General features: G+C 35.8%; 3 protein-coding genes across 3 annotated transcripts; all 3 read left to right on the top strand.

Moving 5' to 3' along the window:
• Positions 1-2660: 2660 nt before the first annotated feature.
• LOC122601825 (putative pentatricopeptide repeat-containing protein At1g12700, mitochondrial) lies at positions 2661-4247 on the top strand. The gene has a single exon (XM_043774560.1). It carries the CDS (start codon positions 2661-2663, stop codon positions 4245-4247), a length of 1587 nt encoding a protein of 528 aa, XP_043630495.1.
• Positions 4248-13600: 9353 nt separating this feature from the next.
• LOC122601824 lies at positions 13601-17214 on the top strand. Its single transcript, XM_043774559.1, has 3 exons — positions 13601-13977; positions 15199-16753; positions 16834-17214. Exons 1-3 carry the CDS (start codon positions 13601-13603, stop codon positions 17212-17214), a joined length of 2313 nt encoding a protein of 770 aa, XP_043630494.1.
• Positions 17215-20635: 3421 nt separating this feature from the next.
• Positions 20636-21058, top strand: LOC122601823. The gene has a single exon (XM_043774558.1). The coding sequence runs from the start codon at positions 20636-20638 to the stop codon at positions 21056-21058; it is 423 nt and encodes a 140-aa protein (XP_043630493.1).
• The last annotated feature ends 5746 nt before the right edge of the window (positions 21059-26804 follow it).

The following is a 26804-nucleotide window of genomic DNA, read 5'->3' as shown; positions in this document are numbered from 1 at the left end:
TTGATTTGGTTTTATTTTTGATTTGTTGGGCAATCCATAGGAATTTTGACTGGTATCTCAATTTGTGAGCCTTAAGTTATTATTATCGTATCGATTGATCACCTCTAAAAATTTTTGTTCCGAAGTACTTTCATTGGGAAATTCTTTTACATATCATTAGCTTTAGATTACTAATTTGGGGCATTACCTACTAGCTTCAAGTATAACTAGGGCTTGCGGGAACGTAAACAACCTAACTAGCACATATACAATATTAAAAGTACGGTTGTTACACGAGTCTCATCTATAACATATGTATATGTGAATTATTGAGAGTTAGAGGTTAGGAAGGGTTTCTGGGAGTTTTATATATTTTATTCTAAGTATTCATATAGTATAAGATTATAAGTAGGGTAATTTGACATTCTAAAAAATTAAAATATAATTAACTAAAACTTACTAATTTTTAATCAACTAATCTATTGATTTATTAATTTCAGATTTAAACATCATGACAAATTTTGAATTAAAAGAAATGTTATTAAAAGTAATAAAAAAAATTAAATTTCCTATTTGTATAAAATAGAAGAATAAATAATATGTTATTAACAAATATTTACGTCATTTTTTTTTTGAACAGTAGTTGTGATTGGACACAGCGACATGCCTCTTATCGTCCGGTAGAGATCGACCACGTTAAAATAGCTCATCCTATGTAAAAAAATCAAATATTTATATATAAAATCTAATCTTTATTAAAAAAGTTTTATTTATATCATGTTATCATAAAATGATAACATGTTATTAATTATATATTTTAACACGCGTATTACGCGGGTCAATAATCTAGTTTAGGTATGTAATTTGCTTGAAAAATTGGTAACCGTTGATTAGAAAAAACAAAGGCCAAGATTTGTTCTCTTTTTGTTTGTATTTTAATTTTAATTTAACTAGGTATTTTACCCGCACGATGTGCGGTAGTTAAAATAATTATTTAAATACATGAGTAAAAAAAAATAATTGTATAGATTAATTTTCTTAAACTTGACTATGTTATAGTTTGTGGTCGATTACCAGATTATTATAGCCATCCTTTGTTTCATTTTTTCACATCACCTATTAACCCTTTATACATCCATCTCAAATTATAAAGATGTTGATCTCTGTATTTAAAAATAACTAATAAAAATTATGAAGTCATTGCAAATTGTCAAAATGTTCGCCTGTATATATAGAAATAATTAATAATTAATGACAAAATTTATTGTTAAATTTTAACTTAAGTAACAACATATATATAAAATCTACAATCAACTAACCAAAGGTCAAGCATTTCGTCTTCATATTTGATTCGCACATTTAAAAAAAACTAACAAAAACATAAACAAAGTTTATTTCCAAAAATAAATATAGACAAAACATGACAATAATTCAATAGTCAATACAAATACCTATATAAAATAAGAAAAATTTACGAAAATTACTTGTAAAAAAAAAAAAAACCAAATACCTAAACAAAATAAGAAAAAAATATCATACTTTGTGGAGATATGTTATGTGGTGTGGATAATAAATCATCTAATAGTTGCAAAATCACTTTTTTGTTTTTGATGAGACATATACAACCTGAAAAAAAAATTATATATAACTTGTCACACAACATATGTAATAAAAAGAAAAATCATAGTATTAAAACTAATTTAAATCATTAAACAAAATGGATTATAAACAGGTCTACACATTACTTTAATTTAAAGAATTGATTACCTTGAAATCGATGTACTCATTCTAAATTACCGACTCACTTGTGCATGCTTATTCTAACCCCATAATATGAAACAATTAAAATATTTTTTGCTTTATATAAGTTGCGATTAGGAAAACAATGGAGTTGTTTTTCATATCATTTCCAAAATTTCAGACGATAATTTTGGTCCATACCTATGACGATTGATGAGTAGTCATTACCTATATTGTAAAATTTAATTTAATTATATTGTTAATTTTGATCCAAGATTTATATAGAATTTTATATTAGTTTATTTTTTTGTATTTAGTTTCAATATTTTGTTTCATATTTGCAACAAAAAAACATATTTACTCTAATTTGTATGATATTATTTTCTTTTATATATATTGTATTCATCTTTATTTTTATATAATTATATATGTACTATTATTTTATTCTAATATTCTAATCTAATTCTAATATAAATGTAAATATATAAGATAAAATATTGTAAAAAAAATTATAGTGCATGTGACAATATTATAAAATAGGTTTGAGTTGTAAAACCTCTATAATTGTTTGAATTCCTACTGTTTTAATAATTACGAGTATGGTACCCGCGCAATGCGACGACGGTGGTGGAGAAGGCGGTCTAGTGGTTTCGGTAATGGGTGGTGACGGCGGTGTCAAGTGGTGTAGGTTTATGTTATTGTGATAGTAGAAATTTTTAGAAGATAAGGGCTTAAAGTGTTAATTATTAAAATAAAGGTTTAGAGTATAATTAGCGAACAGAAAAGGAAATGTCCAAGGGCAATTTTGATATTTCAAAGATAGAAATTACTAAAAATAAAAAGGGTGTTTTGTTTTAGAAGGGAGTAGAGATGTATATTGCCCTACAAACCCCTGACGGCAAAGTACAGATACGTTTAATCAAGAAGCTGTCTACGATTTCATGGCGAATCTTCAACAATTATTAATCAAACGAAGATTTAAAGGTAAATTGACAACCAACTGTTTTCTTGTTCCTTTATCATCTTTCCTGCATTTAGGTCGAAGGTTCGGTACTCATCCTAATAATAAATCGCTTTATTCGAGTTCTTGTTCTTTAGATGATAATAATGTTGGTACATCATCATCTGTAGTAGTAACGTATGATGATTATGATAAAGTGACCAACTTGAATGATGCACTGAAATCCTTCAATGTAATGATCAAAAAAAGACCCCTTCCATCCGTCGTTAAATTTACTCGGTTGTTGCATGATGTCACAGAACTAAAACATTATGCTTGTTCTCTATATCTTTTTAAACAATTGTGTGCACTCGGTGTTCCTGTCAACACTTACACTGCTGGTATTGCCATAAAGTGTTATCATCGATTGTATCGAACCATATATGGTCTTGCAGTCTTAGGCTCTTGCTTCAAACAAGGTGTTGAGCTTCATGTGTCCACTTATAATACACTCTTGAGAGGTTTTATCCTAAATAACACTCACCTAGCTGAGCATCTGTTCTGCGGTTTCATCTCAAGTAACCGACTACGTGAACTCGACTTAAGCAGCTACAAGATTATCGTTAAAGGGCTTTGTAAGGTCGGCAGTAACTTTAAAGCCATCGGTTTGCTTAGGCTTCTCGATCATCATGATGGTGGTTGTAGGTTTGACGTTGCCTTATATAACACCATCTTAAACGGTCTCTGCAATGACATAATATTTATAGATTATGCTTTCACGATCTTGAAAGAAATGGTTGAGTATAGAGCTATCCAACCTAACGTCCACACATACAACTCGTTGATTTATAACCTTTGTAAGTTAAATCGTTGGGACGAGGTGTGTAGGATGCTAAAACAAATGGAGGATGCAAAAATCTCTCCAAAAGTCAAAACTTTCAATATCATTGTAGATGCACTTTGCAAACAAGATAAGATAGCTGAAGCCCAGGCTGTTATCGACATCATGGTTGATCATGACACCGAGTATCCTCCTAACATAGGCACCTACAATCCACTTATTGAAGCTTATTGTTGGAACAATGGAGTGAGTGAAGCAAGGAAAATTTATGATTCGTTGGACTCCAAAGGCATCAAACCGAATTTTGTTACTACTCACATGTTTTATCTTCGGTATTTCATTGATCAAGAGGATCTAGAGTTTGGGGAATTCCATTACGAACACGCTCCTCAACAATCTTCAGGCCTCTTTAATTGGTTCATGTACTGTATAGCTAATCGCTCATGTGCTTTATCTGAGATAACATTTCCACACAGGAAACTTTATTGCAATATCTTGAAGTCATTGAAGTATGACCATGCACTTGCTTTCTTCCATATGATGGATCGTGGTGGGCTGAATTCAGTAGGTTATGTGCACAAGATGCTCATTGATAGTGCAATCAAACACCGGAGGTCTGATGATGAAAGGCGTCATTACCACCACCTATTTGTGACCAATTTATGCTTACATATAGATTTTGATGATTGGTCGGGAGGTTTAGATCAAAATGGATTATTCTATATAGATAGAACGTCGTATGACTAAGTGCTTCTAAATGGTCGCTCATGGATAATTTGGTGCTTATCGAAAGGTTTCAATGTTTGACTAAGTGGTTCTAAATGTACGCTTTTCAATTATTATTTCTTGAATATTAAGATTTTTATTTTTATTACAGTATAAATAACTATTCTGCATTTTGCTTATAAGTTATTAAGTTGTATGAGTTGAAGTTAATCTGTTATGCAGGCAACATATATAGTATCTTGTCCAGGCCCTGCTATGTTAAAACCTTCTACCAGTGTGCTCGAACCACTTGGCAAAAAAATCCGAACCTGATGAGGAATCGCGATCCCCGAGGATTTCGGGTTGGGTTGGGAAGAGCTTAACGGGGCCTGAGATGGGTTCCAGGCCAATTAACGGGGACTGGGTTATGTCTACCCCAACCTGCCCGACTAATATCAATATTTTACACATACACACGTTTATATATACACTAATTTTCTTTTCAAAAAAACTGGGGTCTGGTTTTTGGTTTAGTAATGAGTTTCATATTTCGGAGCCGGTTTTGGGTGAACCATTTGGCCCGATATCCCCATGGGTATCGGGTCAGGTCAGGTACCTTTTCTCTTATTGGCTTCATGCAGTCCTGAACCCGCTCCATTGCTATTCCTATGTACAATACACCTACAATGGATGTTTGGTTTCCATATTTTAGGGCCAGCAAGGAGAGCTGGTTAATGAGGTAGTCGCTAAAGAGTCACAAACTTACAATTTACAAGCATTCTTTAGCTTTTTCACTCCTTGGGGCTTTAATATAACCAGATGTCACTCTGCCAATATGGCCATCTGCTGCATGCATGTGAAAAAAATTGTGTTATAGCCCACGTAACTGCTCACTATCCCACATTCAGCCTAGTTGCAAAGTGTAACGACATGAGCATTTGCCAACTGCTCGAAACTAAGGCTTGAAGACCACCGAGCTGTTTAGAGTAATTCGACTGTTTTGTGCATGAGCCATTATTCCTAGCATCATATCTTAGCTCGAATGCTATGTTATTATATGCATAAATCCTCCCAAATCGTTTTGTTTGAAAATTTTCAAATGTTATTAACATATATAGCATAGTAATCACATCTGACCCGCTACTTATTGGTAACATTACCAGGGCACTTGTAATGTCTTGGGAGAAGAGGCATGCAAAAAGAGTTGATGGATACCTTAGTTTTGATGTAAAACAGTGTGAAACTATCATCAGTTAATTTGGTAACATTTACTATTTACGAGTCTGGTATTGTGATTGTTTTGACCAAAAAACTGACTACAATATACTGAAAAATAAGTCTCCAAAAAAGGGAAGACTTTACTTGAAAGAAAGAACAAAGGTATATTTCAAATAAAAAAGGCCAAACTGTTATTCAAACACCATGATCTAACTATTACAAATTCAGATATAAACTTAGACTAGCTAACAAAAACAATAGATTTCAAAGAACAGGTTCTAACCTAACACTGAACAAACCCACAGGCCACATTCTTTCTAATAATATCAGCAACATACGATTGGAGTTTCTCGACAACCACGTAAAATTTCTAAATATCTGCAAGCATCCGTTCATCATCCAGTGATACAAAGTTTATTATAAAACCTTTTCTCCCAAACCGTCCAATACGTTGCAGGTAGGTTTCTGGCTGGGTAGGAAGATCGTAGTTGATACCTTTTTGCACATCAATACCACGAGGCATGGGCCAAAACATCGGTTGTGATGAGAAAACGTGAGGAGCCTGAACGGGACTCGCACATGGTTATGTCACGTGTGTTCTGGTCCATGTCACAGTGAGTGGCCGAGACTGTGTGGTCACGATTTCTCATCTTGTCAGTCAACTAGTTGAATCAACGGTCAAATCCAGCCCAATCGACTAACCTAAGTTGAATCAGAAATTATTAGCAAGACCAAATCATTGCAGCAGTATCATTCCTGATTGCTAAGACAATATATTAACGGCAAATGACCTATGCCCATAATAACAGGATCCACACCAACAGCCTCAAAAGTCAAAACTCATGTACAAATTAATATTGTAAAATACACATACGTGAAAGAATGTATGATCCTATGAAAAGTTCAACACCTTTTTGGACATATTTTTCCCTTCCCAAAGTTTACTTATTTCCCAGATGAAGTTACTATAGCAGCATGCCTATGAGACTTGACTCGACCTATTAAAACATATGGATATTGCAGAGTTAAAATCATACCGACTAATAACATAGTTTTTGACATGATTAAAAAAACAAGTTATTAGATTCTTACATTTAGAAACTTACTGCTGCTTGATCTTGTTCTTGGATAGTCGCACCAAAACAATGTGCTGCATTTTCAGATTTGATCCCAACGGAATTAGACAGACTTTGGTTTGTGCAAATATGTCCACTTGTTAACATAGTAAGAATAAACCCTCAAAATGTAATTTTAAATTTAAAAACACATAGAATACGGAAACTGGTACTGACTTTGGGGTTGACTTTGGTAATAGGCCCATTTGGTCAGTTTTTTTTTTCTATTTTTTTTTTTTCAGTGACTACTCCAGCACCAATACCTACATGAAGAACATAAACTTTAACCAAATGTTGCAATAATGTGATCAAGGGATTATGGCATTATGCTTAAAGAAATCGACTCATAATTCAAGCAGTATGTTAAGTTTAAGAGAAATTTCAAAAAGGGTACCTGGGAAACGAGCATATATTGCAGCCAATTCGCATTCAATTCCTATTTGTGAACTTCATGCTAGAGCTGTACCAACAACTACATCCCCAATCTCATGGAGATCCACACTTGTCTTCTCTACGCCAACCATTATCAATTAAAAAATTACTGTAAGGTTCAAGTTACATAATTTCGCATTAATAGCAAACCAATTATAACCAAACAAGTTTTAGTTAAAAAAAGAAAATAAAAGTTGCGGGTAATGTGAACTTCTACTCATCAAACATCATCATCTTCATATTTGAATCTTCCTTCAAATTATCCTTCTACTAACTGAGCAAGATCATTGTATACAAAAAGGGGTAGAATAGAGGAAAAACTATTCACATGATCTTAAGCCCGAACATTGAAACCTTTGTTTTAATACAGAAATTTCATCAAGATTTGTTTAGCTACTAAACTAAAATGTTTAGAATGCGTATCAAGAAACTACTAAAAAAATTCCTACTGTCTACAGGCTAGTTGGTATTGGTGTTTTAAATAATTGTAAGGCCTATTGAGTTTCATCACTTCATAATGTAGATTTTCATATTACTGAGAAATTGAAGCCTAATAATAGATGTGGATGTTTGTTTCAAGAATTTACGCACAGGCAGTTAGATAACGAATTTTATATCATTTCAAATATATCACCTTAGATAGTCTCAAAAAGATGCCAAGAACCCAATTGTGGTCATATAAAACTAGTGAGAGTTCAATTTTATGATCTGAATTAGAACATTACTTAGGGTAAACATGAGCATATATATAGTACAGATGTTAATCTAATAGATACCAATAATCTTCGACATAACAGCCAAAACCAACAAGTAACATTAAACAGACCACAAACGGAAACAGACCATAAACCTCTGGTAGATAATGTACATATTTTAGAGGTAAATGAGAACACCACATAAGAATATTGTAATATGTAATGTAGCATTGACTTGAGAGATTAGGCAAATGGAGGGATAGATGGAAAATGTTAAATTGTCAATGTTTATGATAAGGTGAAGTAAATTAATGTCATATGTTTTGCTAATAAACTGACCGAAAAGGTTTGGTATATTATGTGAATGGTAGAAGAACCATTTACTCTGTATTGCCCTATGCGAGTATTAGGAATAAGGATTGACCTACCTAAAGGGTACACAATAATACCCGAAAGGATATAGAAGACAATCAAAGGTATTATTAAAGTATCCAAACACAATGATAAACCCACACAAATACAATATCACAAGCATATTCAGCTTCTATAAGATTTTCGGGTACATACATGTTTAAGCAGCAGCAGTACAAAAACATGTTCAACCAGATATGAACAGAAACACTGCCTTCGATTGTAGACAGAAAGACAAAGTGGTTCGTCCCAGGGGTCACATAAGATCCTGAAAACGGACGCCGAAATTATGTCGTTGGAGAATACCAACTATTGCCTACAAAAGTGAAAGAGGGGGGGATAGAAGAAAGTAAAGAGGAACTTGGGGGTATTTTACATTCACAGTCATCGTTCCAATCTATGATCATATCATTAATTCGAAAAGAAAGAAAAACCCCATCTTTCCTTACTAGCTCTCCAGTCGAATCGGAGAACACTTCTAAAGATGACGTGTGAATAACCACTTTTCTAAGCACCATGAAGGCTAATCACTAAAGACATGATGAAGTGAAGGAATAAGCAATCACTAATTCGTAGGAAATACTAAATCCTTAAAGCAATTTACCACATAATGTGAAAATTTACAGCAAGGGTGTTTATAACATAGTCTACATGATGCAAGTGGGAACTCTATTATAGTTTAACTAGATTATTTTCCCGCGTAATACGCGAGATAAATATATTAACTTTTTATAAAGAGATAAGTGCCTATAAATGCAGTCAACAAATGCTCAAAAGTTATTGTGTGCACGAACTCTAGGTCAACTTTATTGTGTTCACGAAACTTGAAGTTTTGGTTGTTGTGAACATAAAACGGGATTATGACTATGTTGGACTGGTTACTTTCACGTTGACCCGTTAACTGCTTACGTGACATGCACACAATAACTTTTTCGGTTTATTTAATGCATACAATTAAAAAAAAAGATTATTTTTTTTTCAAACTCGCCGGAAACTACAAATACTCGCCGGAAAACTTAAAAATCCGATTAAACCTTCGTTTCTTCGAATTAGACCACGAAATTCGCACCAAAATACTCAAAAATCAGCCGCGAACAAACCCTCAACAAAAGTTAAACCGATTGAAACTCGTCGGAAAATTCACCAACTCGCCGGAAAAAGTAAAATCGTCATAACTTTGTTGTTTATTCGAGTTTCGACTTGAAACCAACACCAAACTGCTCAAAATTGTTGTCTGAAACTCGAAGAAACAAAAAAGTTATGGTGATTTTAAATTTTCCGGCAAGTTGATGAATTATCCGGCGAGTCTCAATTGGTTTAACTTTTGCCGAGGGTTTGTCCGCGGCTGATTTTTGAGTATTTTGGTGCCAATTTCATGGTCTAATTCGAAGAAACGAAGGTTTAATCGAATTTTTAAGTTTTCCGGCGAGTATTTGCAGTTTCCGACGAGTTTGAAAAAAAATAATCTGTTTTTTTAATTGTGTGTATAAACTAATTCCAAAAAGTTATTGTGTGCATAAATTAATCCCAAAAAGTTATTGTGTGCATGTCACGTAAGCAGTCATTGGGTCAACGTGAAAGTGGTGACCGACTAACTTTTGACCCGGTCACTTTTGCATGCTATAGGATTATTGAACAAGTTTCCTGAATAAAATAAAGCTGACCTAAAGTTCGTGCACACAATAACTTTTGAGCATTAGTTGACTGCAATTTTGGATACTTATCCCTAAAAAACATAATTAATAATTATATATAAGATATTTATATTTATAAAGTTGATGATATTATTATTATTCAAAAAATATTTTGTATTGGCTACGATTAATAGAAAAAAATAAAAATACAGATAGATAGTTTTAACTAAGACAATATAGTTAATAAAAATAAATAAAATAATTCAATAAACAAAAGGTATGTCAAACAAATAAAATTTCAATATGATTGGTATAAATTAATAAAATCTAACATATTAAATGTTAATCATTTGTATTTAAAGTGTATAACAACACTTTAATGCATTAAAATTGAATAAAACTAACATTTTATATATTAGAAAATGTTAAATTAAACCTTTAATATTTAATTTAACGTGGATAAAAAACATTATTTCTTTCCATATTAAAAATTTTAACCCCGATAAGTGTATAACTATTTAATCCGCTAGAATGAAATCCCTTAAAACTTCGTTTTGCAAAATCTTTATATTTTATATATATATCTCAAGTGTATCATCATCATATTATTCATCCAACGAAAATATTTATATTTATATGGACGTTTAGTAAATAGTTCAATAACAAAAAATATATCAAACAAATAAATTTTCAGTTTGAATGTTATAAATTAATAAAATCTAACATATTGGATGTTACTTATCATTATTTAAAGTGTATACCACCACTCTAATCTCTAAAGCATTGAAACCGAATAAAGGTAACATTTTATATTTTAGAATATGCTAAATGAAACTTTTAGGACTTGTGCATAAAAATAATTATACAATTCCATATTAAAATTTTACCTATAACTATTTAATTCACTTTAACAAAATCTCTTAAAACTTTATTTAGCAAAATTCATATATATTTTTTCATATCACCTTATATGCCTTAAATTTACAGGTAAGTGGGATATGTTGAATGTATACAAATACATCAATTATTGATACATAAGTAACTATTTATAACAAAAATTTACATATCTTGGTTTGAATATAAGTTTTATATACGTGTACATGTGTAATTCACTTTTCATGGTTTTTGCAACTAATATAGCCTTTATTAAATTTTTGTAATGATCATGGAAATCTATGTGTACATAACATGTTAATTGTGTTGATTATACCCAATCTATTTATGTGTATATCTCTACTATCTAATAAAAGAAATCACCCCCTTCTCTAATAAATTTTTTCTGCCTTTAAAATTACTTATTTACCCTTAGACTTACCTTTTTTGTTTTTTTTTTCCTTTCTTTTTTAATATTTCACTATTTATGAGAAAGACATTACTAATGGTCAACATCCTCACATGCCACAACAAATTGGCCATTAAATTCATTCATTCATTTCCTACGCCTACGTACAAAATATTTAGAATATAATATATTGTTTTACACTTTACTTTTTACTTTTTAATTAGTCTTCATAATCATTTTGATTACGTAATACGAGTAATAATATAATCTATATCTATATCTATACTCCCTACTTAAACAAATCCCCCCTGTTAATTATTTTATGTCTTTGAAATACCTTATTTGCCCTTTGATATTTTTTATTCCCATAATACCCTTTCCACCCTAAAATCAGTCAAGCTACTGTCCCTCTTTTGTAACCCGCAATTTTGTTGACGCTTATGTAACATCCCAGTATTTTAAGGTAATAGAAAATTAACTTTTTCTTTTATAATTTTGACATTAAATTAATTTCCTAGTATTTTGTTTTGAGTTAAGGGGTTATTTTAGTTGGAACTTTAGTGGCTAGCGGGTATTTTACCCACAAAATACAATAGGGGACGTGGCTAGCAGAGAGAAAAGTCAGCCACTAAGTTGATGATTCATGTTTTCCCACTCAAGCTTTTTTCTCTTCTAACTACTCCATTTTCTCAAAATCCTTCCATGGTTCATGCAATAGAAACTCAAACTGAAGAAGTTTAATCTTAAAAGCAATAACAATAATCATCTCCTATTGTGTTAGAATTAAAATTTTGGGGCTTTCTTGGAGGTAGTGGTGACCGATTCTTTAAAGAAGAAAAAGAGAAAGAATTCCAATTTGAAAACCCAAATTCTTTGTTTCCCATTCTTGAGGTATAGATTTCATAACCTTAGTTTGATTTGTCCTTTAAAATTAGGGTTCTTAGCCTTGGAGTTGGAGTTTTTGCTATTGGGGTATTCAAGTAAAACTCTAACTAAATTTGAATGATATATGGATTATTGATTGAAAGAATTTGTTGTTAGTGAGAATCCCCTTTGGTAAGAATCTCATGGTGGTTGGCTAGTGTTTATAAAATAAAGCTTTATTTTGAGAAATTGAAGATTTGTTGGAAAGTGTTTAGTAGCCAAACACCATAATCTTAGAGTTGTTGAATGTAAGTAGTTGAGTCATGGAACTCATAGATGATATGTGATTACTCTTGTATAGGTGTTGAAGATTAAATTGTTGATCTTGTAGCCTTGTTGTGTCAACTAGCCAAGTTTAAGGTGAGTGTATATGCATATAATCATGTTATTGTTACTAGAGGTCATAGGTGGGTAAATTCCTATGACCCATTTGATAGTTGTTTTGTTAGAACTAGTAGGTGGGTAAATTCCTACTAGTCAAGTTGTTTGCAAGAGCTAGTAGGTGGGTAAATTCCTACTAGCCAAACTTTCCATGGCCATGTTGAAAATGAATGTATGTTGTTTGAAGTGTATGAAAAGGCTAGCTTGCTAGGCTTATATGGTGCTTGATGCACAAAGTTGAAATGACATGATTATGATTATATGTGTATGCATTCACTAAGCGTTGCTTATGTTTTAGTTGTTTAACTCTCTTATAGGAGTTGGTAGTAGCAAAGGTAAAGAAGTGATCGAGTGAAGTTAGAATTTGGAAGCTCTTGCCATTTGGAAGGTTGGCATTTTGGATAATTTGGGTAGATGGTCCCTTTTGATATCCATTGGCTTTCGATACATGTTCTTTGGTCAAATTATTTTTGGATGAACTCCTGAAAGGTTGTAGTTGCGTTGGAAACTTTAGTAATGGTAGAATTTGTAACTAACTTGACAATTACCCAAGTAGGGTTATTGACCCGCTTGTGAAATTTTGTAGTCAAAAGTCTTGTTAAAAGGAATGATTTCAATGTATGGGTGACTTATGCTCTAAAGGTCATGTTTTGGTATTCGGAAATGTTGAAGTTGTAATGGTGTTTTGGTTTAACATTTAGAGTTAAGTGCGGGAAAACCTGATTTTGAACAAGTGGTTTGTTGCAGGTAGCCCCCACTGCGCCGCAGTGGGAGCCTGCTTTAGCTCACTGCGCCGCAGTGGGCTTTGGTTAATGTTAGCCGAGATATATCACTGCGCCGCAGTGAGTGTGTCCTGCCTCACTGCGCCGTAGTGAGCTTTCTTTCACTTTTGGCAGAGATTTCCACTGCGCCGCAGTGGACACCAAAAAAAAAAAAAATTTATTCGTTTTTGTTTAAAGAGGTTTGAGTCCTTACATTTTTGGTATCAGAGCCATGGTTCAAGGGATTTAGGTTTTGATCTTTTAGTTAAGATGCCTAGACTTGAACCATAGGAAAATTTGACTTTGACTTTGACCTTAGGTTTGAATGTTTTATGTTTGAGAGTTGAAGTGTTTCGTAAGATTGGTTTAAAATGAAATAGTTTATGATAGTAATAGAGCCGGCCTATTATCGATCATAAGCTATTATGTTTTAAGTTAAACTTACCAAATACGGAAATGACCGGACATGGAGGTTTGGGGGGTTGCTACAGATCAATTAGTGAATGAAGTGTGTTATTGATAAGCTTCTCGAATTGTGTAGTATGGCTTCATCTCAAGATGAAGACGGATCGAGTCACGGCAAGAACAAAAGTGTGTCGATTGAGGAACTTAGTCATGATTTTATTAGTGAACAAATCGGAAAAGCTTTGGAGAACTTCTCTCCCTTTATCGTTAAAAAGTTAAACGAGACCCTTGAGGGCGCAATGAGTGATTCGATTGCGATCAAGATAAGAGAAGAAGTTACATCCGCGGTACAAGAGGAGTTTGATAAACGATTTCCGAAGGAAAAAGTACCGGAAAATCAAGACGCTGAGGAACGTCCGAGGCCTAAGAATAAGAAGCCTTATGATCTTAAGAGCTTCACCATTGCTAACCCGCCCAAATACAATGGGGATCCTGACCCGATTGTGAGCACAAGGTGGGTGAATGAGGTTGAAGGAGTAATCGTTATCGTTGGACCGATCAAAAATATAAACTAAATACCACTAATTAGTTAGGGTAAGTCGAATATCGTTCCACAGGGAATCACAGGAAAGTGTTAAACAAGTTTACAAAGTTAATTAATCTAGGCATAAACTTAAAATCGATTGATTGATTGATTTAGTTAAAACTGAAAATGATTATTAACTTAACACAATAATTCAATTAAACAAGATAGACCATTCTCATGCTCCCAATTATGTTTTCAAATATGTAATCTAACTTATACTCATTGGAAACCACATAGACATAATTCGTTATAACGTTTGGATTGAATGAATTCAAGAACTAGACTAATCGGTTGTGATGATTCACGATAACGAAAACCGGGGAATTGACACAACTAGACTTCTAATTCATTAAAATAAACTATAAGTTCATAAGAGATTCATTCAATAATCAATGATCAATTAACAAGTTAAAACCAAATGATAGATGAATTTCATTCAAGTCATGAACAAATAATCATTCAAACAATCCAAACAACATTAGATGTAAAAGACTAATAAAGAATTAAACATCTAATCCAACATGAGTATGAGAAAGATTGAACATAAATGGCTTACATAATTGTTCACATGAGAATGATCAATAGAAAACCTAGCCTATCATCTTCATCATTGAATCTTCAATTTGAATTGTCATCTTCATGAATTGGTGATTTGATGATGATTTTGGGGTCTTCTCTATGTTAGGAACTGTTATTGTGAGTGAATTTTATGAATGGTCACTTCCCAAGTCGTCAATTGAATTGTATATAACTGAAAGTTAATTAAAACCATAAAAATCGGGTTTCTGATCTGCAACTGGCGTAACCTACTACCCCCCTGGGCGTAAGTTACGCCCCTTGGATTTTCAACTGGCGTAACCTACTGCCAAGTTTGGCGTAAGTTACGCCCTTTGTAATTTCAGAATTCCAGATTTTTGCTTCTTGATTCCTTGACTCGTTTCTTGATTCAATTAGCTCCATTTCATCACCTAGTGCCTGAAACACTTAACAAACATAAAGATACCCCTAATCGTCTATTAAGCTTCACAAAACAACTTGATTTTACATCTTAAAATCATGCATTCTAGGCGTTTATCAAGGAGCCTTTCGCATCACAAAGGCTCCACCGGAAGATAAGACCTTGTATGGGTCAAGCTTGTTGTGTGATAGGGCTAAGCTATGGTGGGATGGAGAGATTGTTAAAAGGGGTGAGGATGCAACGGTGGGTATGGAATGGGCTGATTTCAAAGTGGCCTTCTTTAAAGAATTTCGATCAGAAGCCGATGTGACTAGGCTTAGAAGCGAGTTTATGAATGACTCGCAAGGCACTTTGAATGTAAACGAGTTTCGGGTACAATTTCTGGACAAAGCTCAATTTTGTCCGGAATATTTGAAAGACGATCGGTTGTTAAAGGAGCATTTTTATCGCAAACTTCGCAAGAGCATTCGTGAGAGGATTACATTACTTCAAATCGAATCGTTTACACAATTGGTTGATGTGGCTAGGTGGCATGAGGTTGAGCAAGGTATGCCGGATGATGAGACCTCCAAGAGAAAGACGGAACAAAGTAACTCTCCAAACAAGAAGTTCCGGTCTAGTGGTAGTTCGGGGGGTGGTTCGAATAGGAAGAACATTCCCACTTTCAACAATTGTGGGAAACATCATTCCGGAGTTTGTTTATTACCGTCTAAGAAAGGATGCTTCAATTGTGGCCAACCGGGTCACATTAGCCGAGATTGTAAATTCTCTCCAAACAAACCTACCGTGTGTTTCAAATGCTTTGACGAGGGACACATGAAGAGTGCTTGCCCATTGTTAACGGAGGAGGAAAGGCAAGCCGAAATAAGAAAGGTTAATGAAAGAAAATTTGCGAAACAAGGGGGGAATCCGAGGGGAAGATCGTTCCAAATCACGGTAGCTCAAGCCAAAGAGTCCACCGATGTCGTGTCAGGTACCTTTCTAGTCCATGACACCCCCGCTAAGATTTTATTTGATTCCGGAGCAAATCGTTCTTTTGTTGCTACTCGATTCACTAAATGCATTCCTTTACAATTGTCTTTTCTTGAACCTCCTTTATTGGTTGAAGTAGCGGGTGATCAAACTTACATGATTAAGAATGTGTATCTAGGTTGTAGTCTAACCATCAATTTCGAAATTTTCAAAGCTAATCTTATTCCTATGGGTTTGGGAGAATTTGATGTGATTTTGGGTATGGACTGGCTTGGCCAGCATAAGGCAAATATTTGTTGTACCGACAAAAGTGTTCACCTAAAAACTCCTAACGGTAGGGATATGGTCATTTACGGTGAAAGAAATCAAGACCCATTGCCTTTATGCACCTTTGCTCGAGCCCGCCGACTTATCTCTCGAGGGTGCAAAGCTTTTCTAGCTCATGTTGTTGATTCCAATAAGGAATCTAAATCAATGTCTGAAATTCCTATCGTGAATGAGTTTGTAGATGTTTTCCCCGATGATTTATCAGGTCTTCTTCCCGAAAGACAAATTGATTTCAAAATTGACCTCATTCCGGGTGCTACACCTATTGCCAAGGCTCCTTATCGCCTCGCTCCAACTGAGATGCGAGAAATGATGGATCAAATCCAAGAACTACTTGATAAGGGTTTCATTCGCCCAAGTAGTTCACCATGGGGTGCTCCTGTCTTGTTTGTTAAGAAGAAGGACGGTAGTTTACGGATGTGCATTGATTATCGTGAACTCAATAAGGTACTATTAAAAACAAGTACCCTTTGCCACGTATTGATGATCTTTTTGAGCAACTTCAAGGAGCTTCTTATTTCTCAAAGATTGATCTTCGATCAGGGTACCATCAACTTAAAATTTGTGAAGAAGATATCCCAAAAACCGCATTTAGGACTCGATATGGTCATTATGAATTCATGGTCATGCCTTTTGGGTTGACTAATGCTCTGGCGGCCTTCATGGATCTTATGAATCGTGTATGTCGTCCTTTCCTTGATAAATCCGTTATCGTTTTTATTGACGACATTTTGATCTATTCGAAGTGTCCATCCGATCATGAGAAACATCTTCGTGAAGTCCTGGAGACCCTTCGCCATAAGAAGCTTTTTGCTAAATTCTCGAAATGTGAATTTTGGTTGCGGGAAGTGCAATTTCTCGGTCATGTTGTTAATCAAGATGGAATTAAAGTCAATCCGTCGAAATAAGTGCCATCATGAAGTGGGAATCTCCTAAGTCCCCGACGGAAATCCGTAGCTTTCTGGGTTTGGCGGGTTATTACCGTCGATTCATTCAAGATTTTTCGAAGTTGGCTTCACCTCTTACAAAATTGACTCGAAAGAACGTGAAGTTTGATTGGAAAAGTGAACAAGAAGGTGCATTTCAAACACTAAAGGAAAAGTTGAGGCAAGCGCCTATTCTCACCTTGCCAGATGGAATTGAAGATTTCTCGGTGTATTGTGATGCCTCGTTCAATGGTCTTGGTTGTGTCCTTATGCAAAAGGGGCAAGTTATCGCTTATGCATCAAGACAATTAAAAACCCATGAGAAGTCCTATCCCGTCCATGATTTGGAACTTGCAGCGGTTGTCTTTGCATTGAAGATTTGGCGTCATTACTTGTATGGCGTTAAATTCTCCATTTATTCGGATCATAAAAGTCTTAAGTATTTCTTTGAACAACGTGATCTTAATAATCGTCAACGGAGGTGGTTAGACTTATTGAAGGATTACGATTGTGAAATTTTGTATCACCCCGGGAAGGCCAATGTAGTAGCCTACGCCTTGAGTAGAAAAGGCTCTCATTTTTCAATTCGTGTTTCACCTCTTTGGGTAATGCTTACAAACGATTTCTTCGAACGAATCAGGGAAGCTCAAGAAGAAGCTTTGAAACGCGACCCCAAGCAAGAGAGAATTAAGGGGCAATTGCAACATCTCTCTAAAGACTCTCGTGGTCTCATGGTTCGTTATAGGAGAATTTGGATTCCTTTCTCGTGTACGACGAAGGAAATTCTTCTTGATGAAGCACATAAGTCCAAATATTCTATCCACCCCGGCACAACGAAAATGTATCAAGATTTGAAAGCCGATTATTGGTGGCCGGGCATGAAACGTGACATTGTCAAGTATGTGGAAAAGTGTTTGACTTGTCTACAAGTTAAGGCGGAGCATCAAAAGCCATATGGGAAGCTTCAACCACTTGATATACCACAATGGAAATGGGAGCATTTGACTATGGACTTTATTACTAAACTCCCCAAGACGCCCAAACATCAATTTGATTCCATTTGGGTGGTTGTAGATCGGTTAACGAAAAGTGCCTTGTTTTTGCCCATCCGTGAGTCATCATCTTCCGAAGTCCTATCCGATATATATGTGAAAGAAGTTGTAGCTCGGCATGGCATCCCCGTCTCTATTGTTTTGGATAGAGATACTCGATTTACCTCCCGTTTTTGGAGGAAGTTTCATGAAGATATGGGTACTAAGTTACATTTTAGTACTGCATACCACCCGCAAACGGATGGTCAAAGTGAAAGAACCATCCAAACATTGGAAGATATGTTACGAGCATGCATTATTGATTTTGGAGGACCATGGGATGCATACTTACCTTTGGCGGAATTTTCGTACAATAATAGCTACCATTCTAGCATTAAGATGCCACCATACGAAATGCTTTATGGTAGAAGATGTCGGACTCCCATTTGTTGGGGAGAAGTGGGAAAACGGGAATTAGGAAGAACTGATGTCGTTCTTGAAACTACGCAAAAGATAGACGAGATTCGTGAGAGACTTAAGGCGGCTCAATATAGACAAAGGTCGTATGCCCGATGTTAGAAGAAGGCCCATTGAGTTTGAGGTTGGTGATTGATGTGACTAATTTATACCCATTACCCACATCATTATTGGCCATTTATTTATATGTTTTAAGTCTACTTTGTGTGCATTTGGCGCGTTTATGGTGTTTGTTAGTAGTTTCAGGCGCTTAGCAGGTTACGTAGTCATTTGGCTCACATTTGGAAGACTATTGGCTAATACAATAATTCATGAAGTCGAGAGTTGATTTATGCAAAAGAAATGATGAAAGTGGCGAGTTGAAAGTTGAAAACGAGGTGGTTGAAGTCTTTGTGTCCACTGCGACGCAGTGGAAATGCACATTTGCCGACTGCGCCGCAGTGGTTATTCATGCACGAGTGACTTTTGTCCAGTGAGATTTGGCTGCGCAGCAGTGGTCGTAATCGAGGATCACTGCGCCGCAGTGATCAAGCAAGTCAACAGAGACAAGTCGTAGGGCACGACTGCGCCGCAGTGGTGGGTGTGTACGAGCCCACTGCGCCGCAGTCACCCATTTTGCACGCAAAGATTTGGCAGAGATATTTGGCTGCGCCGTAGTGGATGGCATGCACGATCCCACTGCGCCGCAGTCATCCATGTTGCATACGAAGGGAATTCCAGTGATATTTGGCTGCGACGCAGTGGAGGCCTTCACATGACCACTGCGCCGCAGTGGGAGGCTGGTCAACAAAAGTCAACGGCCGACTTAAAGCCTTATTTTTCAAGAGGTATAAATATAAACCCTAGGCACGAATTTCGAGGCATTCAAACTCTTTCTAGGAGCTGCTCTATCAGGATTCTTCTTTCTCCAATCAAGTGTTTCACTTAGGCGGACTCATTGAAGATATTACGGGCACCCATCTAGATCGTATCTACATTATTGTCTTGCAAATTATTTTCTTCAAACAATTGGTACTTCATGTTTCTTTTCCGTTTCTTTGATTATTGTGAATTGATCATGAGTGGCTAACTGTTTAATCATCCACCTTGATGAAACTAGACGGATAATGTGATTGCTATATTTTTAATTTTAAAGGGTTTATTTAATTATCGTTGTTCCGTGATCTTGATGGTTTTAATTCTTTTCATTTAATTAAAATCGATATTGGTTGCATATGATTCTTCGTTGGTGGTACCAGTCGAATGTGTATGTGATTTTAAAACGGTTACTTGTCTATAAGTAATTATCACTAGTTCATGGTATGATAGTGAATATCATTTTAAGTAAGGATTAAATTTGTCAATGTGATTGATATCGGTTGGTGGTACCACGTTATTGTCACATAGGTTCAACTGATAATTTGATAAGTAGATAAAAACTGATTGTTAGAAGAATTGTCTTGGTCTTGGTGGTACCGGCTTGGGTAATTAGACTAGTCAGGTGGATCGATAAATTATTCATGGATGGTGGTACCACGTGAATAGTTTAGTCTTGTCACGACTACTTTTCAAACTCTTAAGAATTTGTTCCTCATCAAATGCAATCACATTTGAAGTCAAGGGAAATCAAGGTGGATGACTTTTAATTATTTTGTCTGAATCTTTCTTCAATTTTATGCAATCAATTGGCAAATCAATTTGTTTAATTGTCAAAGGGAAATTCGAGCAATACCTGTTTTCCAAACCATTTAACAAGCAATTAATCATTTCACAGTCCCTGAGAACGAACTCAGACTTACCTCTTTGCTATATTACAAACGATCGGGTCCACTGCCCGTGAGTGCGTAATAGTTAGTTCTTTGGTAGTTTTAGTTTACAAATATTAAAGCTCGATTTGGCACATCAGTGATCGAGTTATGTTAAAGGTATCTCCATGGAAGGGTTTGCTACGATTTCGCAAACGTGGAAAGTTGAGTCCACGATTCATTGGCCCGTTTCGGATTTTTGCACGAGTTGGCAAAGTGGCTTACCAATTGGAGTTACCTGAAGAGTTATCTCATATTCATAACACTTTTCATGCTTCACAACTCCGAAAATGTCTTGTCGATGATGCAACGTGTGTTCCATTGAAAGAAATTGAACTAGACAAAAAGCTAACTTACGTTGAGGAACCGGTGGCGATTGTTGAAGAAGAATTGAGAAAGATAAGCAATAAGACGGTACGAACGTTCAAGGTACAATGGAAGCATCATAAGAACTCCGAGTATACGTGGGAAACGGAGCATGACATGTTGGTTTACTACCCGTCTTTGCACATGGTATGGATCACGGGGACGTGATAGATTCTAGGTGGGGGAGATTTGTAACATCCCAGTATTTTAAGGTAATAGAAAATTAACTTTTCTTTTGTAGTTTTGACATTAAATTAATTTCCTAGTATTTTGTTTTGAGTTAAGGGGTTATTTTAGTTGGAACTTTAGTGGCTAGCGGGTATTTTACCCACAAAATACAATAGGGGACGTGGCTAGCAGAGAGAAAAGCCAGCCACTAAGTTGATGATTCATGTTTTCCTACTCAAGCTCTTTTCTCTTCTAACTACTCCATTTTCTCAAAATCCTTCCATGGTTCATGCAATAGAAACTCAAATTGAAGAAGTTTAATCTTAAAAGCAATAACAATAATCATCTCCTATTGTGTTAGAATTGAAATTTTGGGGCTTTCTTGGAGGTGGTGGTGACCGATTCTTTAAAGAAGAAAAAGAGGAAGAATTCCAATTTGAAAACCCAAATTCTTTGTTTCCCATTCTTGAGGTATAGATTTCATAACCTTAGTTTGATTTGTCCTTTAAAATTAGGGTTCTTAGGCTTGGAGTTGGGGTTTTTGCTATTGGGGTATTCAAGTAAAACTCTAACTAAATTTGAATGATATATGGATTATTGATTGAAAGAATTTGTTGTTAGTGAGAATCCCCTTTGGTAAGAATCTCATGGTGGTTGGCTAGTGTTTATAAAATAAAGCTTTATTTTGAGAAATTGAAGATTTGTTGGAAAGTGTTTAGTAGCCAAACACCATAATCTTAGAATTGTTGAATGTAAGTAGTTGAGTCATGGAACTCATAGATGATATGTGATTACTCTTGTATAGGTGTTGAAGATTAAATTGTTGATCTTGTAGCCTTGTTGTGTCAACTAGCCAAGTTTAAGGTATATGCATATAATCATGTTATTGTTACTAGAGGTCATAGGTAGGTAAATTCCTATGACCCATTTGATAGTTGTTTGCAAGAGCTAGTAGGTGGGTAAATTCCTACTAGCCAAACTTTCCATGGCCATGTTGAAAATGAATGTATGTTGTTTGAAGTGTATGAAAAGTCTAGCTTGCTAGGCTTATATGGTGCTTGATGCACAAAGTTGAAATGACATGATTATGATTATATGTGTATGCATTCACTAAGCGTTGCTTATGTTTTAGTTGTTTAACTCTCTTATAGGAGTTGGTAGTAGCAAAGGTAAAGAAGTGATCGAGTGAAGTTAGAATTTGGAAGCTCTTGCCATTTGGAAGGTTGGCATTTTGGATAATTTGGGTAGATGGTCCCTTTTGATATCCATTGGCTTTCGATACATGTTCTTTGGTCAAATTATTTTTGGATGAACTCCTGAAAGGTTGTAGTTGCGTTGGAAACTTTAGTAATGGTAGAATTTGTAACTAACTTGACAATTACCCAAGTAGGGTTATTGACCCGCTTGTGAAATTTTGTAGTCAAAAGTCTTGTTAAAAGGAATGATTTCAATGTATGGGTGACTTATGCTCTAAAGGTCATGTTTTGGTATTCGGAAATGTTGAAGTTGTAATGGTGTTTTGGTTTAACATTTAGAGTTAAGTGCGGGAAAACCTGATTTTGAACAAGTGGTTTGCTGCAGGTAGCCCCCACTGCGCCGCAGTGGGAGCCTGCTTTAGCTCACTGCGCCGTAGTGGGCTTTGGTTAATGTTAGCCGGGATATATCACTGCGCCGTAGTGAGTGTGTCCTGCCTCACTGCGCCGCAGTGAGCTTTCTTTCACTTTTGGCAGAGAATTTCCACTGCGCCGCAGTGGAGGTGTCTCGCCTCACTGCGCCGCAGTGGACACACAAAAAAAAAAAAAAAAATTTATTCGTTTTTGTTTAAAGAGGTTTGAGTCCTTACAGCTTACATGAAAATTACTACCATCAATCGCTGTCACTTTCGCCCACCGCCGCAGTATACCGCCGTTGCATCGTGCGCGTATGTCATTGTTAAATATGAGATAATTAAATTTGATCCAACGGTTCTAAATAAAAGATAGAACTCATCGAAGGGTTCTTGTTTGTTTAGGAATGAATTTAACACCTTGTTATATATATATTGGTAGATACTAATTTTAGACCCGTGTGAAAACACCCCACTAAAGCGGAATATACGGGATGCACAGACAAGTACAAATGCACACAGTACAAGTTCAACACAGCCATTAAGATTAATCAAAGATCAGGAGAACAAAGTCATAACGAATCATAATTAAGTCTAGATCAGAAGTACGAATGTTATTACAGAATATAACTGAATCAAAATAGTCAAATTCATGGGACAGAACAATTGTCTCATAGAACAGTACTTGAGCTAGAATAGTAATAAGGCCTTCGTAGCTCCAGGACTTGTATGCACGAACCGTCACCAAAAGGATGAGCTTAGAACGGAAGACTCTTATGCTAAATATCTAGTACCTAGCCTGAAAAGCATGTAAGTTCAAAGGTCAACTACGAAAGTAGTTGGTGAGATTCACATAAAGTACTTTATAAATATACATAGTACGGGTATGTATAAAAGTCAAGTCATATAGTCTGTACGGCTGTCAAATGTACCTTGCTGTAATAACAATAGTTTAGAATCTGTAATGTACTTAATATGTATGTCTATTATTACTGCTAATCCGCTTGGCCATAACGAGCTATGATAAATCAGGGAACTCATGCAATCAGAAAGTATATATGAGTACGAACTAGGTCAGAACTGGTGACCAGAGCATGTGATCAGAACAAGTGATCAATAAGTCTAGGTAATATGCATTCTCCTGTCCTGAGGAGAATGAGGATGGGCCTACCCTAACAGCGCTGTCCATAATACCTACGGTCCATTCCCAGAACAGGTGGGAGATGAATTGATAGCAGTAAGTCTTAGGTCTCATACATAGACAATAAGTACATACAAGAATGTATTCAAGATCCTGCCCATTCAAGATCTAGAACACACATTTAGAAAATAAGTATCATAACGTAAATAGTCTGTCTGTACATAGTCGGTCTGAAAATAGTCTGTACATAATAGTCTGTCTGTCTTAAGATAGTACGTAGTACAGTCAAGAAAATATATATATAAGTCTGTATATATATAAGTACAAAATAGTTTTCATGCTTTTCAGTCCCCGATAAAGAACTTTAAAAATGTACGAAAGGGGAAATAAGTGAACTCACAGTGATCTGGTACAATATATAGAACTAGTACAGTGAACAAGTACAAAGATAGATAAGTATATCTATCGGGATCCAATTACGCCTTGCCGAACTCCTATGCACATAATAACCATATAGAAGTACACGTATTAGTCTAAGTGATTATTCAAATCACAAATGTCCTTGGTGAACTGATGATTTGGTCCTTTGAACATTTTGACTCAAAATAGTTTTAACTGAACTTCACGTACATGAACTGAACGAAAGTGAGCCTTAAGTCTGTTTGAACTGAACTTGAACGAATTTAGACTTTAAATTCGTTGGACTGAACTGAACGAATTTAGACTTTAAATTCGTTGGTCTAAACTGAACGAATTTAGACTTTAAATTCGTTGGACTGAACTGAACGAAGTTAGACATTAAGTTCGTTGGACTGAACAGAACGAAGTTAGACATTAAGTTCGTTGGACTGAACAGATCGAAGTTAGACATTAAGTTCGTTTAGCTAATTTCGTTTTGAACAAGATAAATTCGTTTGATGCAGCAGGCATACGGACATAACACTGAACTTAACAAAATCACGAGTTTTGAAGATTAAGACATGTTACGACCCAAATTTGATCACCAAAACAGTTACTAGACTTATTTAAACATAAACCCATTGTTCTTTAACACGTTTTTGACATCAAAAACGACCAAATCATCAAGAACATATAGTTGAAAAGTTTGAACTTAATTTGATCAAAATCACAAAATACGTTGTTGTTACCTCAAAGTCGGTTTCAGAAATATGTTTAGATGACTACAAGGAAGCTAATGATATCAACGATTCGATCTAACAATCACGAAATCAAAGAATTTCTTATGTGTGTGTTTCTTGGTGTGGTGAGTGTGTGGAGGTGATGAAGGTGGTGAAGAATAGAAATCTTTTTGGGTTTACACTTCTTTTTATACCTTACCATAAAAGTGAAATTTCACAACTACAAGGACCATTTTGCAATTAAATTGAGCTGAGCTCTTTTACGATCTTTTGATATTTGTGAACCGAACTTACTATATTATTGAATATAATCACAAACTCGTCGTTCAATATTAATATTTAGATCAATTTGAAGTTCACATAAGCACATAATGAACATCTAAAGTACGTCTATAACTCACATAAATTAGACTGTCTGACCGATTTAGTGGCATATGTACATTTTCAAGGACTTAAATAGAACATTTCTGGGACGGTTGTTACATCCTCCCCCACTTGGGCGATTTCGTCCTCGAAATTAAGAGTCTCGTCGGTCAAAAGATGAGGGTACTTCTTCTTAATGAAGTCCTCGCGTTCCCAGGTGTCATTGTACCCGTGTCTAGCACTCCAACGTACACGAACTAGGGGTACGCGGCTCTGTCTTGTCTGTTTAGCATCTTTGTCTACGATTTCGATAGGCTCTTCGGTGAACTCGAGCCCTTCGTCTATGTGAACATCCTTAACAGGAATGATGGTCGGGTCGTCAGCCATGCACTTCTTAAGATTGGATACGTGGAACGTGTCATGAACATTGCCGAGCTCTAACGGTAGTTCCAGCTTGTACGCTACTGGTCCTACACGTTTAATGATCTTATATGGTCCTATGTACCGAGGCGCCAACTTGCCTCTCTTGCCGAACCGGGCGGTACCTTTCCATGGGGAAACTTTCAAAAGAACTTTGTCGCCCACCTCGAACTCAAGAGGCTTACGGCGTTTGTCTGCATAGGATTTTTGTCTGTCTTGAGCTGCCTTAAGCTTTTCTTTGATAACAGCTATCTTGTCTATGGTGGTCTGTACAACTGGAAGCTTCATCCAACTCCTTTCACCGGCGTCTAGCCAACACAGTGGTGACCGGCATTTGCGACCATATAAGGCCTCGAACGGTGCACACTGAATACTCGTGTGATAGCTGTTATTGTACGAGAACTCGATCAACGGGAGATGTTTATCCCAACTCCCTCTAAACTCTAATGCACAAGAACGGAGCATGTCTTCCAGAGTCTGAATAGTGCGTTCGCTTTGCCCGTCTGACTGTGGGTGATAGGCGGTGCTCAGATTAAGTCTAGTACCTAACGCTTCTTGAAGTGACTGCCAAAAGTCGGACGTGAAGCGCGGGTCGCGGTCAGATACAATTGATAAAGGAACACCGTACTTAGTTACGATGTCATCTATATAGATCTCAGCAAGTCTCTCCAGTGAGTAGTCATCTCGGATAGGAAGAAAACGGGCTGATTTCGTCAGTCTGTCTACAATAACCCAAATGGAGTTATGGTTGTTCTTCGTACGAGGCAGTTTCATAATGAAGTCCATAGTAATGTCTTCCCACTTCCACACCGGGATTTCCAATTGCTTCAACAATCCAGAAGGTTTCTGATGTTCGATTTTGACTTTAGAACATGTCAGACATCCGCTGACGTACTCAAAGATCTCTCTCTTCATCCCAGGCCACCAATAATCTAGCTTCAAGTTCTTGTACATTTTGTCTGCGCCTGGATGAATCGAGTATTTAGAACGATGAGCTTCCTGCATGATGATCTCTCGAACACCATTAGCTGCAGGGATCCAAACTCGGTTCTTGAATTTTCTAACTCCATTATCATC

This window comes from Erigeron canadensis, chromosome 5 (genome assembly GCF_010389155.1).
Source record: "Erigeron canadensis isolate Cc75 chromosome 5, C_canadensis_v1, whole genome shotgun sequence".
Lineage (NCBI taxonomy): Eukaryota > Viridiplantae > Streptophyta > Magnoliopsida > Asterales > Asteraceae > Erigeron > Erigeron canadensis.
The sequence above is the reverse complement of the archived record's forward strand: the minus strand, read 5'-3'. Positions and strand labels throughout refer to the sequence as shown.

Bases quoted from the DNA above. Each gene is read 5' to 3' on its own strand.
- LOC122601825 (XM_043774560.1), top strand. From the start codon at position 2,661: ATGGCGAATCTTCAACAATTATTAATCAAACGAAGATTTAAAGGTAAA.
- LOC122601824 (XM_043774559.1), top strand. From the start codon at position 13,601: ATGGCTTCATCTCAAGATGAAGACGGATCGAGTCACGGCAAGAACAAA. The intron at 13,978-15,198 runs GTGGGTGAATGA...GTTGTGTGATAG, and splicing joins GACCCGATTGTGAGCACAAG to GGCTAAGCTATGGTGGGATG. The intron at 16,754-16,833 runs GTACTATTAAAA...TATTTCTCAAAG, and splicing joins ATTATCGTGAACTCAATAAG to ATTGATCTTCGATCAGGGTA.
- LOC122601823 (XM_043774558.1), top strand. From the start codon at position 20,636: ATGTTAAAGGTATCTCCATGGAAGGGTTTGCTACGATTTCGCAAACGT.